The sequence below is a fragment of the Alosa pseudoharengus genome, unplaced genomic scaffold, assembly GCF_046254945.1.
Source record: "Alosa pseudoharengus isolate Yale_2024_CS ecotype anadromous, Long Island Sound unplaced genomic scaffold, YU_APseudo_1.1 YU_APseudo_1.1_scf_8, whole genome shotgun sequence".
Lineage (NCBI taxonomy): Eukaryota > Metazoa > Chordata > Actinopteri > Clupeiformes > Clupeidae > Alosa > Alosa pseudoharengus.
This window is the reverse complement of record NW_027468870.1, coordinates 11,617,079-11,629,578: the sequence shown is the minus strand read 5'-3', so window position 1 is coordinate 11,629,578 and position 12,500 is coordinate 11,617,079. Positions and strand designations below refer to the sequence as shown.

The 12,500-nt window shown below is 46.7% G+C and overlaps 1 protein-coding gene across 1 annotated transcript in view; it reads right to left on the bottom strand.

The window, feature by feature from the left end:
- nlgn2b (neuroligin 2b) overlaps positions 1 to 12,500 on the bottom strand; it is a 39,213-nt gene that overhangs the window by 23,219 nt on the left and 3,494 nt on the right. Inside the window, exon 2 of the mRNA XM_076273631.1 lies at positions 3,226 to 3,279. Within this exon, the coding sequence (XP_076129746.1) occupies positions 3,226 to 3,279 (54 nt within the window). The remainder of the gene's footprint in view (positions 1 to 3,225; positions 3,280 to 12,500) is intronic.

The window sequence follows — 12,500 nt, the reverse complement described above, 5'->3', positions numbered from 1 at the left end:
GGAGAGGGAAGAGCTCCATTTAAGAGAGAGAGCCGCTTAGCTGGGGAGCTGGCGACTGCAGGCCAAGGGGACGCACATGTGTCCGCGGTGTTTGCTTTGCTTTTAGATGGCTTTCCTTGGGAACATGGAGCGGCTGCATATTTCATGAGGTTTCTTATGTGGTTTCGATCTGTGCGAAACTGCAGACTTGTGTGCAGAGCGTGTGCATGATGAAGCTCCAGCAAAGGAGGAGAGGGAAAGAATGAGAGCAAAAGAGAGAGAGAGAGAGAGAGAGAGAGAGAGAGGAGGGGGGAAGGCTGTGTGGAAAAAGCCCAATGCACATCTCAGCACAACAGAGGCCTCAGTATCCTGCCCCGCTTCAAAACCCTGCTGAAAACACAAGCCCGCCATTCTGACTCTTCTCCTACCAACCTGCCACTCTTCCTCTCTCTTCTCCTCTCTTCCCCCTCCTTTCCTGTGCACTCTATCTCCCTCCCATCTCTCCCTCTCTTTTCTCCCACTCTCTGTTTCTCTCTGATCTCATGATTTTTTTCACCCATCCTAACCCCCCCTATCTCTGCAACGCACACTCTCTCTCTCTCTCTCCCTCTCTCCTTCTCTGTCTGTCTCTCTCTCTCCCTCTCTCTCTCTCTCCCTCTCTCCTTCTCTGTCTGTCTCTCTCTCTCCCTCTCTCTCCCTCTCTCCTTCTCTGTCTGTCTCTCTCTCTTCATCTTTTCCTCCCAAGTCTCTTGTTATGGGACCCCCCCCCCTCATAACCCCCCCACACACCATCTCAATTTTTTCTCCCTGTCTCACACCCACACTCATGCAGTCTCTTTTTTCCTCCCTCTCTCTCTCCATCTCTCTCTCTCTCTCTCAGTTTCAAAGCTAGCGATGAATGTCATTTCACCATGCACTTGTCTCCATCACAACATTTTTTTCTTTGGGTGTGTGTGTGTGTGTGTGGGGGGGGGGTTCCTCCACAGTTTCTTGTCCTCCCCCCTCCCTTTTCGTTTTGCTCCTCTATCAGTGCTCTGAGCATTCCCTCTCTTCCTCTCTCTTTCATCTTTCTTCTGTCACCCCCCCCTCTCTCTCTCCGTCTCTCCTCTCCTCCACTCAGCCGAGCGTCTCCTACTCTCTCTCTCTCTCTCTCTCTCTCTCTCTCTCTCTCCGTCTCTCCTCTCCTCCACTCAGCCGAGCGTCTCCTACCCTCTCTCTCTCTCTCATTCTCTCCTCTCCTCCACTCAGCCGAGCGTCTCCTACCCTCTCTCTCTCTCTCTCTCTCTCTCTCTCTCTCTCTCTCTCTCTCTCTCTCCGTCTCTCCTCTCCTCCACTCAGCCGAGCGTCTCCTACTCTCTCTCTCTCTCTCTCTCTCTCTCTCTCTCTCTCTCTCTCCGTCTCTCCCTCTCTCCGTCTCTCCTCTCCTCCACTCAGCCGAGCGTCTCCTACCCTCTCTCTCTCTCTCCATCTCTCCTCTCCTCCACTCAGCCGAGCGTCTCCTACCCTCTCTCTCTCTCTCCAGCTCACCGCTCAGAAAGGCACAATTGGATTAGCTGGATCTGTCTCTATTTAAACCGCGCCAATTAAAGATGTGGAGAATCAGAGAACTAAACACATGAACTGCATATTTACTGCTAACCAAACATGGTGACACACACACACAAACACACAGGCATACATGCACACATACACACATGAAAATGCAGGGCACACACACACACACACACACACACACACACGCACATGGTGGTTTAGAACACACCTTGCCACACTCAAAGACCTCTAAGTGCAACCTTTTAACACTCAAGCAGTACACTTTCTCATGATTCATGACGCTGTTTGTATTTATAATGAAACGCATTCCAAAACACAAACATATATTAGATGTGCTCTACAGCAATATATGCACCATAATAAACCATAAAATGGTTGCACTCCTCACACACAGACAGAAATGTTATCATCTTGATTACACCCCAAAAAGTGTGCATACACCCCCATAAAGATGCACATGCTTACACACTTGCATTATTGTGTCACATGAACACACACAGACACACCCACACACACACCCACACACACACACACACACAGACACACACACACTCACACACACACGCTCTCACACACACACACACACTCACACACACACACACACTCTCACACACACACACACACTCACACACACACACTCTCTCATACACACACACACACACACACTCACACACACACACACACACACACACACACACTCACACACACACACACACTCACACACCCAGACACACACACACACACACACACACACACACACACACACACACACACACTCACACACACACACTCACTCACACATGTTGGACTTGGCCACCGTGCTACCTGATGGTGCTAATGGCAGCTTGTTAATCACTGTCATTGTGGTTAGTAGGCAGCGGCGCCGTGGAAACAGGGTCAGGGGGAGGCAGATTAAGGGCAAAGGGCAGGAATAAACACTCTGGGCATGGGCCAGATTAGTTACCACGGCAATGCAATGCTCTCACTCACTTCCTGTGCTCTGTCAACAAGATCCCTCCCATCAAGCCATTGGCCGTGACCAATCAAAAAGCTTGGTTTATTTCTATGCTGCCGTTCCGAGAACTATTTCACTTCCTGAGTGCCCATTCAGACTGACCCATGCGGACACTAAGTGAAGGTATTAAAAACTAAATTCCAACAAGCAATTACAGTAAAACCAAACAATTAATGAAATTAACTAACAGCTAACCACAACCACAACAACAACAACATCTGCTATGAGTACAATGACAATAACGGTCAAAAAACAAGATGAAAATGGCAGCAAAATAAGATAAGATAGCAAAAATGTTAAATTCAAGAAAAGATTCAAAATTGCATCATGTGATCGGACAGAATACGAATGCAATCCAATATGAAGTGCAGGTGGTGGTGAAGGATACGCTGGAGCAGAGGTGTAAGAAGATGGGCGTATGCATGTATGCATGGATGTTTACGTCCTTACATAAGTGACTATGCTAATGCACTTCTGATATCTTTTCAAAGTGAGCTGGAACCAAATTGAATGAAAGATACAGGTTCTGCTTTGAAGTAGGCGCTGAGCTTATTAGTAAGATGTGAGACAAGTGTGTGACAGTGATTTGCAAGAATGAGATTGGCTATCCCCTCCCGGAAAAGATTTCTGAAAAAAAGACGGCAAAAAAGAAGAACGAAAACATGCAAGAAAAATACCTTCATCCCTCGGCCGGTTCATTGAAGACTCATCGTGTTTTTTTGTGAGCGGACCTAGGATCAGGGCAAAAGGAGAGGGGGAGGAGAGAAAAGAGAAAATTCAAAAAAGATTTATTGCACTATGATAAAAAAAGAAAAACGGAAAAAAAAAGAAAAAAAAAAAAACAAAAGCAAAAATGTCCAAAACAGGAACAAAGAAAGAAGGGAGCATGAAAAAGACAAACCAGCATCAAGAGAGCACCAGGTCCTGTCTCAATTATTTTCAGGTTAACAAAGCGAGAGAGATTCAAAAACAACAACAGCAAAAGAAAAAGGAAAGAAAAGCAACCTTCACAGACCATAGTCTATCTCTGAAAGACACTCCAGACACCTGTCGTCTACCTTGCCATGTGCTGCCTTATTCATTAACACCTGCTAACCCACCTTTTTCTCCCCTCTCCGCTTCCCTGTCTCAATGCCCCCCCCCCCCCCCAGCCCTCTCTTGTCTGTGTGTTAGTGTTCTGTGGAAAGCAGTGGAGGAGGTGGAGGAGGTCAGGAAGGGAATCGGCAGAGGAGGGAGCGAAGGGCATCAAGGCGTCCATCCTTGTGGTCAGAAAGAGACAAACTGATAAGACACTGGCCAACATATCAACACGCTTGTCCGCCCCGAGGCGAATGGCAGTCCAGACCACACTGCCTTGCAGGGAGACCTGGGGGTGCGTCGCTCTGTAAAGCAAGTCTGCCAGCAAGGATGGGAGCCAGGGACATAGCACTTGACTGGACACGGAAACACAGGGACACACACACACACACACACACAAACACACACACACACACACACACACACACACACACACTCACACACACACACACTCACTCTCTCTCTCTTTCTCACACACACACACGCACACTCTCACACACACACACAACCACTCACCTCACACACTCATACACAAACACTCACACACACACACACACACACACACACACACACATACCAACACACACACACACACACACACACACACACCAGAGACAAACATACATGAGAGACAATGCGGAAATGTGCATACAAATGCAAGCACATACACACACAACACGCAGACAGACACACACACAAAAACACCCTCACACACACAGACATACAAACAACATGCCACAGACCGCTGTATGCATACACACACAAACACACACTCACACACATAAATATTCACTCACACACACACACACACATACACACAGACACACACACAAACAGCACTGACATACACAAACTTAAACACACTGCTCCCAAATAGGGTATATTTACAGTACATCTTGAGCCAAGCCCTACAACGACCACCTTGAAAACCTAAACGGTGCAGCTATTTAGGATGCAGCATCCAGTATTTAGCATCCAGGGCCCCTCAGAACCTCTTCATCCCTCTCTGAGGCAGACCAGACCACCCACACTCATGTCTGCCTGACAGGCTAACGGGGCTGGACACATTGATACACACAGGGCTCTTAGCTGGGTTAAATACTCCATGGGCACCAGCCATTAGAGCGACGTGTACCCCCCCCCCCCCCTACCCACTGCACCACCAACACACACACACACACACACACACACACACACACACACACACAACGCAGCGCTGATGCCTTAAATGTTGGCGATAGGGATCGTGCTCATTTATTTATTGCGTCTATCTGTCAGCGCGTGGCTCTCCACAGCCTGAAGGGACAGGCTAACTGTGACACACACACACACACACACACACACCACTGTTGTGTTAGCCAAACATCTTAATCACAATGAGATACTCTGAAACACATCTTAGCTTAGAAGCTAAGAGCTACACACATACAGATGTATGTATGCAAACAAACAGGCTACTGTACACATAGACTTGTAAACATGAATACAAATACACACGGACACAATTAAAATTCACGCAAATTATATGCATATGCATACATACACACAAATAGATGAACAAAGTCAACAAACACACATAGAGGTTCATACTGAATCTACATGCAATGCAAAATTCATAAAAACAAATACACATACAAAGCTACCATGATACACACACACACACACATATTCACAAAAGTGAGCAAACAAATGCACACTGAACTGTCCACAGTCACACAATAGCACACACAAAACAGAAAAAAAACACACACACAATTAGATTGCTCTCTCACACACACACACACACACACACACACAATTAGATTGCTCTCTGCTGCCTAATGCTCATGATGGGAAGTACGTCCGGAAGGAGACTTCTGTGGAATGTAAAAAGCAGACGGCTGGTACATGGAGCGGAACTATAGGAGAGCGCCTGATCAATAATGGCCTGATTTCCTGCCTAATCCACGCTCTCAGCTCGGACAGCAGGGAATAATCCGCCTCCAGTAAACCACTGGGAGAGAGCGAGAGAGAGAGAGGGAGACTATTTCGGAAATGGACAGTATGTGTGTGTGTGTGTGTTTGTGAGGATGAGAGAGTGTGCGTGTGTGTGTGTGTTTTTGACGAACAGCGATAAAGCCCTGGCCACGTCAGCACTTTATCAATGCTTTGGAGCGTTCTGAAGCCATGCTTAAATGCTTAATAGAGTGCTCTATCTTCCCATGTGCCACCCCAGACCCATTAAAGACTCCCCCACTGATGGAGATGGGCCCCTGGGAGAAACTCTAGCTGGGCTCCGGCCCTCGTGCTACCACTCTATCTCTCTCACTCGCTCTCTTTTGCTCTCTCTCTCTATCCTCCATTTCTTTCACTCTCTCTTGTCTCTATGTCTCCTTCTATCTCTCACCCTCAGTGCTTTCACCTCTTTCTGTCTCTCCCCCTCCTCCCCCCCCCTCCTCTCCTCTCTCTCTCTCTCTGTCTCAGTCTTCCTCCTCACTCTCTCACTCTCTCACTCTCTCACTCACGTCCGAAGACAATGCATCAGTTGTAAACTCCACTTGCACTACTGTAACTCAGTTAGCATGGGGAAGCTTGGGAGAGGTAAGGTGCAGGGCGCTGGGCGAAATGAACTACTCAGGGGTGGGGCAGGATGTGGTAAGTTGAGATGGTGGGCGGTGGGGTGGGGTTGGGTTGGGTGGATGATGAGACTCCAAGGTGATGCAAAGTGATGACAGGAAACGATCCGCGCGCCCCAAAGTGAGCTTTTCTCCTCAGCACGAGCTAATTCAATATGTTTGACATTTTTAACCTCCTTCCAATATTACCTCCTAAAAGTGTTTCCATTTCTTTCTTTAATTCCTCTTTTCTCTTTTTTAGCTGAGAGCTCAGACTGAAGCGACGTGATAAACAGCGTGTTTGGTTTCCAAAAGCCTGTCAGAGCTGGTTGAGCATCCCCACCAGGTGGATAAAAGGGCCCCTCTCAGGCAGGGGGGCACAAACATGAACTCATCAACGCTAAGGAGGCAGGTGGGTCTCTTAGGGCGAGGTAGAGATAGGTATGCAGCGGAATATTAACGAGTTTTTGTTTGGCAGCGAGAGGTGAGAAAAAAGAAACATCCATCCATACTGCCAAAATCACATGAGCTCACGGCTACAAGGTAATGGTGAAATGATCATGCTAAATGGGCATCGTAAAATGCATAATATGTAAACCACCGGTCGTAAAATTTTATGTTGAGGTGCTCTCGCTCTCTCTGCCCTGTTTACTTTTGTAAGTCTTCATCATGGCTGCATCTGGGGTGGCTGTGTGTGTGGCCACATCCCCTGGGTCCCTCTAGGCCTCCTGTCCAGAGACACATCTTGAGATGTCCCTGACATTTTTTTGCGGGGACGGGTGGAGGGGTTTGTGGAACATTTTGACAGGAGCACATGACAACAGAACTTGTCCCCTTCCTTGTGCTGCTTTCTTCCAGAACGAGGTCTGTCCACCGCCGACAGGCTCCTGATGCCGTCCAGTCACCAACTGGAACCGGCAGAGGAGAGAAAAATAAGGTCCAGCTAAAAAAGGCCTTATGCCTTAACGGCCCAAAGCTCGAGAGCCCGAGAGCTTGAGCTCGAGAGAGAAAGGAGAGAGAAGTATAAAAAAATACATTCTCCATGATGACGGGCCTATTTAGAAGTTAAAACGCAGAGACACAATAGCTAAATAAGAAGGGAGTGCCCTGGCCACATCTGTGATTATCCAGCACAGTATGATTTATACGGCGTTATTTACAACCTTAATTTGACTGAGTATGCAGCTCAACCGCAGCAAATGGGCAGACATTGATATATGTCACAGCCCCTCCTCTAGGGACTCACCAATCAGGGGCTAAGCGTTTAGGCGATTGACAGATGATGTAATGGGGGACTTGTGCAGTGAAATCCCACGCATCACCATTTCGCTCCTGGGGCATAAGCTAAATGAGGCATTTTGCAAGCACTGTAGAATTTTTTTTTGCTCTCATTTGTTTTATTATTTATTTTTTGTCCTTTTTTCCAGCACAGTTGGTGTGTGCTTGTTACGTGTAAAGTAAGCCATTCCAATCTGAGAGCATTACCACTACACACACACTGTTATACACACTCCTACACCCCCCCCCCCCCACACACACACACCACTCTCCACCAAACAGATGGACCCAGTGATGTGTCACATTCTCAGGCCTGTCTGTGATCAGTCGCTGTGTGACTATGGGAACAGACAGTCTCTCTCTCTCTCTCTCACCCCTGTTTTTTGAGGTCCAGATAGAAAGAATAGGACATTAAAGAGTGGAGGTTGGAGTGGCAGGCTGAAATAAATCATATTCTTGCACTTTTGTTTGGGGGAAATAGAGAGCCTTCCACTAAGCTTGTATTGCAGATTTATTTTTGCAGTAATCTGAAGATGTGACAGGTTTTCCAGGTTGCATTCGATTACATTCGATTGCATTAACTGCAGTAATGTAACGGTTTAAACACTGGCTCAATAAAGTCTTTTAAACCACTCTCTCTCTCTCGATGGAGACATGCCCTCAACACTCATCAGGTCAGTGTGACCAGTCGAGGAAGAACCAGAGACCCTGTCCTCCATCCCCCCCCCCCCCCACGCCCCATCCTGGTGGCACAGCGCCCTGGAGCCCGATCGCTCTCTCTCTGCGGAGTCACGCTCTGAAATATGGTTTTTAATAAAGAGGCCTGACTGTAAACGGCCGGTCCAGCAGCGATAAAAATGAAGGATTTCAGGTCTTTGGCTGAAGAGTGCTGGAGAGTGGGAGGAAGAAGGATGAAGAGACAGACACTGCGCTCTCACATGGAGAGAGAGGGAGGGAAGGGGGGAGAGAGAGAGAGATGCAGTTTGAAGATGAGAAAAAGAGAGACACTGTTGGGTTTCAGCTTTGACAGTAGGGCGCAGCTGGGACACACAAGGCCCTATGTGTGTGTGTGTGTGTGTGTGTGTGTGTGTGTGTGTGTGTATGTGTGTTTGTGTGTGTGTGTGTGTGTGTATGTGTGTGTGTGTGCGTGTGTGTGTGTGTGTGTGTGTGCGTGTGTGTGTCTGCACGCATGCGTGCGCGTGTGTGCATTGTAAAGTAATGTGAGAAAGATGGAGGATCCAACCGAGGGAGGAAGAGAGAGCCAGAGTGTGAAGCTCATATGAGGCAGTAAAAGACAGAAAATGAGCAAGCCAAAGCCTGTACAGAGAGGAGTAGGCATGAGACGCGCACAACAATACGGAGAGAAGGAAAAAAACAAAGGGATGGGTACTGCCTGCAGGGCCCTGTCTCTATCCTGCAACAATGAATGACAGAGAGAGGAGAGAGAGAGAGAGAGAGAGAGAGAGAATACAGGAGGAATACAGAGAAAAAGATAGTGAGAGACATGACACAAGATAGTGAGAGCATGAAGAGAAAAAGAGAGAGAGAGGATAGAAAGAGATGGGGGGGGCAGCTAGAGAGTGAGAGTGTGAGAGAAAGAGAGGAAGTGAGATAAGGAGGGAGAGAGAGAAGGAGGGAGCAAAAGAGAGAGGGAAAGAGAGCGAGAGAGAGAGGGATAGAGAGCAAGAGAGAGGAGAGAGGGATGGAGCGAGAGATAAAGGAGAGAGAGACAAAGTGAGAGAGCGAGAGAGGTCGAGAGTGAGAGGGGAGGAAGCGAGAGAGCGAGAGAGGTCGAGAGTGAGAGGGAGGAAGCGAGAGAGCGAGAGAGAGAGAGAGAGGTCGAGAGTGAGAGGGTGGAAGCGAGAGAGAGAGAGAGGTCGAGAGTGAGAGGGGAGGAAGCGAGAGAGTGAGAGAGCAAAAGCGAGGTGGAGAGTTGGAGGTTCCTGCCAGGTCTGCTCTGCCCGCTGACTGAGCTGCAGATGGCTGCCAGAGCCGTGGGGTCGGAGGTGACACCACATGACACGGCGCTTGTGTAAGTCAACCGGGCCATTTGTTTGATCCCAGCGGGGGGCACAGCACTTCGGCCTGCCAGCACAAATAAGCCTGGACAGCATCTCCATATCACAACATATCAATAATGGAGACATGCGATACTCCGCCAGTGCGCCCTACTCCAAACAGCTCCCCTGGAGCACATCCCGATCCCGCGCAGGAAAGGACGGAGAGAGAGGGGCCCAATCTCACAAGGGACGGAGAAACAGGTTGGGGACAATGTCCACTATTGCATACATACTGTACACACATACACACACACATGCATGTTCAATCACATGAATATTCAATCACACATACACATACATGCACACACAAAAACACCACACACACACCCACATACACACACACAAGTGTTATACAAATAGAGCAAATATGTATACAAGACACACATACTTACAAGTTGCACACAACCTCCCTAACACATTCAGACAAACACACACACACACATACACATTTCTATTTATGCATCCACAAACCACATACACACACAGTGTCACTAGCATAGACATACATAAACATAATCCGATGCCACACATCCAGAATTAAGTATATGAATACCAAATGCATAAAAAAGAGTTGATGCATTCATGACAACAGCACATGTAGACAAAAACAAAACATAAACCAAAATAATTACAACCCCCCCCAAAAAAAAACAACAAAAAACCCGTGTATCAGAACTGAACCCTCAGTGACCCCCATGGAGCACTCAGGCCTTTAGGTCTGCGGAGATGAGCAAGAGGTTAGTGTTATTCTTCAGCATGGGAGAGCAGATGTTCTGCGGCCCACGAGGTACAGATGCCGTGCTCGGTAAGCATGCAGCTGTCACAATAACCCACTCTCTCCATCATTCCATTATTCAGCATGGCTTCCTGTAAGCACAGACCTGCTGCTGCTCTGGAAATGTTTGACTTCGACTTTACCTGCGAGCTTGTCAGCGTTGACGCGAACCGCATGGATAGCGTTTGCGTAAATTTGTTATCATGTTTTCACCTTTTTAAATCTTTGCGGACATTTTTGATTATTTTCCGTATTGTTTTATCATGTTTCGTAATTTTATATCTTGGTGTGATATGTGTGGATGAATCCTGGGCATGTTGGAGAGAGAGACTGCAATTAGGCATAATGAGACGCTGGTTCAACCGAATACCAGACACTGGCGGTACGTTGGGGAGCGTCTGGTCCTAAAGATCATTATTAATCATCCTGATAAATCGTGTTGTATTGATCACCAGCTGTCCGTATCCTAGCATCGGTTCCGAAAAAACTAAATTTCAGCCAAACCCTGCAAGCCTGCGCGCTCTCAAAAGCATCCCCTTTTGTGCACATGGAATTAGATAAACCTTGAGTTTCCGAGCTAATTAAAAAAGCCCCATCCACACACACACACACACACACACACACACACAAACACACACACACACACATGTGCACGCGAGGAAGCGAGGAGAAACGGCAGCGATGGCAGACGTGTACACTGCGCCTTATATCCCCCGCAGAAGGATCCTGATCCAATTTCCACCAGATCAAGGGCTGCTGGGAAAGCAAAAATAGAATAATTTGTTTGAGGTTTGTTCTTGCATCAAAGGCAATTCACACGATAGTTTCTCTGCTGTGTCAATTGCAACTTATTTATATATATCTCTTCCCAGAAGAGAATCCCATACAATCCCCCCCACTCCCACAAAAAAAAAAAAAAAAAACACCGACCTACCCGCCCACCCTATCACAGCATCACAATAGCAGCACGACCGCTCAAGTCTGCATTTCTATTATCCTCCTGGGTCTCAAATGCTTATTGAATAGTTTCAATCTTTCTTTGTTTTGCAGAAGGCCATATTGATTGGACTAAAGCGGATATTAATTTGGAAGTCTGCCTGGACAAAAAAGCAGAAGAGGCTAGTGGACCAGCATCCTTCACTGACTAGAGGAGGTAGTGAAAGAGAAACTGTAATTTGAAAGCAGTAAGATTGAAATAAGTGTGTGACCGAATCTTCTCAATAAAGCTCCCAAGGTTGGTGCAATATTACTGTTCCGTACTCTGCTATAAGTTGTGAGTATCAAGGTTATTCACACACCGGATTTGCTAAGGATGTATTACAATCAGGAGATAGCAAAATGAGTCCCACCTTGCAGTGGAATCACTGTTGAATGGCAGATAAAATAAATGTATTTTCTTGCAGAACCCTTGGAGGTTCCGCATTTTTTCATCTGGATTGGACCAAGTCCATTTTCATTTAAAAGATAAAATGTAAAAGGCAACATTTTGTGGAGTATCTACATCAAACCACACAGGCTTTTATGCAAAATAGCCAAAACCAGAAAGTTTCTCCTTAAAAGAAAAACCTTAACAACACATTTTTACTTCCCCTCACGTTCATGTAAAACAGTGTTTTGATATTCTGCATTGATGCCTCATTGTCTGTCCCAAGGGTCTGCTTTGAACTGTGTGTGTGTGTGTGTGTGTGTGTGTCCATGTTTTGCATGTATGTGTGTGTCTCTGTGTGTGTTTATGTGTGTGTGTGTGTGTGTGTGTGTACGTGTGCATGTGTGTGTGCATATGTCTACGCACACAATAACGTGCGCCAGTGGATCTCTGTTCCAAATCACCTGTTAATTAGTTAGGCAGCAAAGGAACTCTGCTCACATAATGTGCTTAATTGGGCCTAATTCAAAAGAATATGTTGAAAGAACACCTTTACTTTCCAATATGCCTCTTAATTAGCGCAAGAGAATCAATACTTATTAGCTGAAATCAAACTCATCTACAAACAAGCCTAGCTAGTGTGGATGGAAAAAATAGAAAAACAAATATTCTCAGTGAGGTCGTTCCACTCATATATACATCAATTCCCACTCCTATTAAAACTCAGTGTACAAGAAACACAGTGCACAGGGTCAATGAATTGATTTCAGATGCAGATTGGTTTGACTTCCCTTAAAGAGAC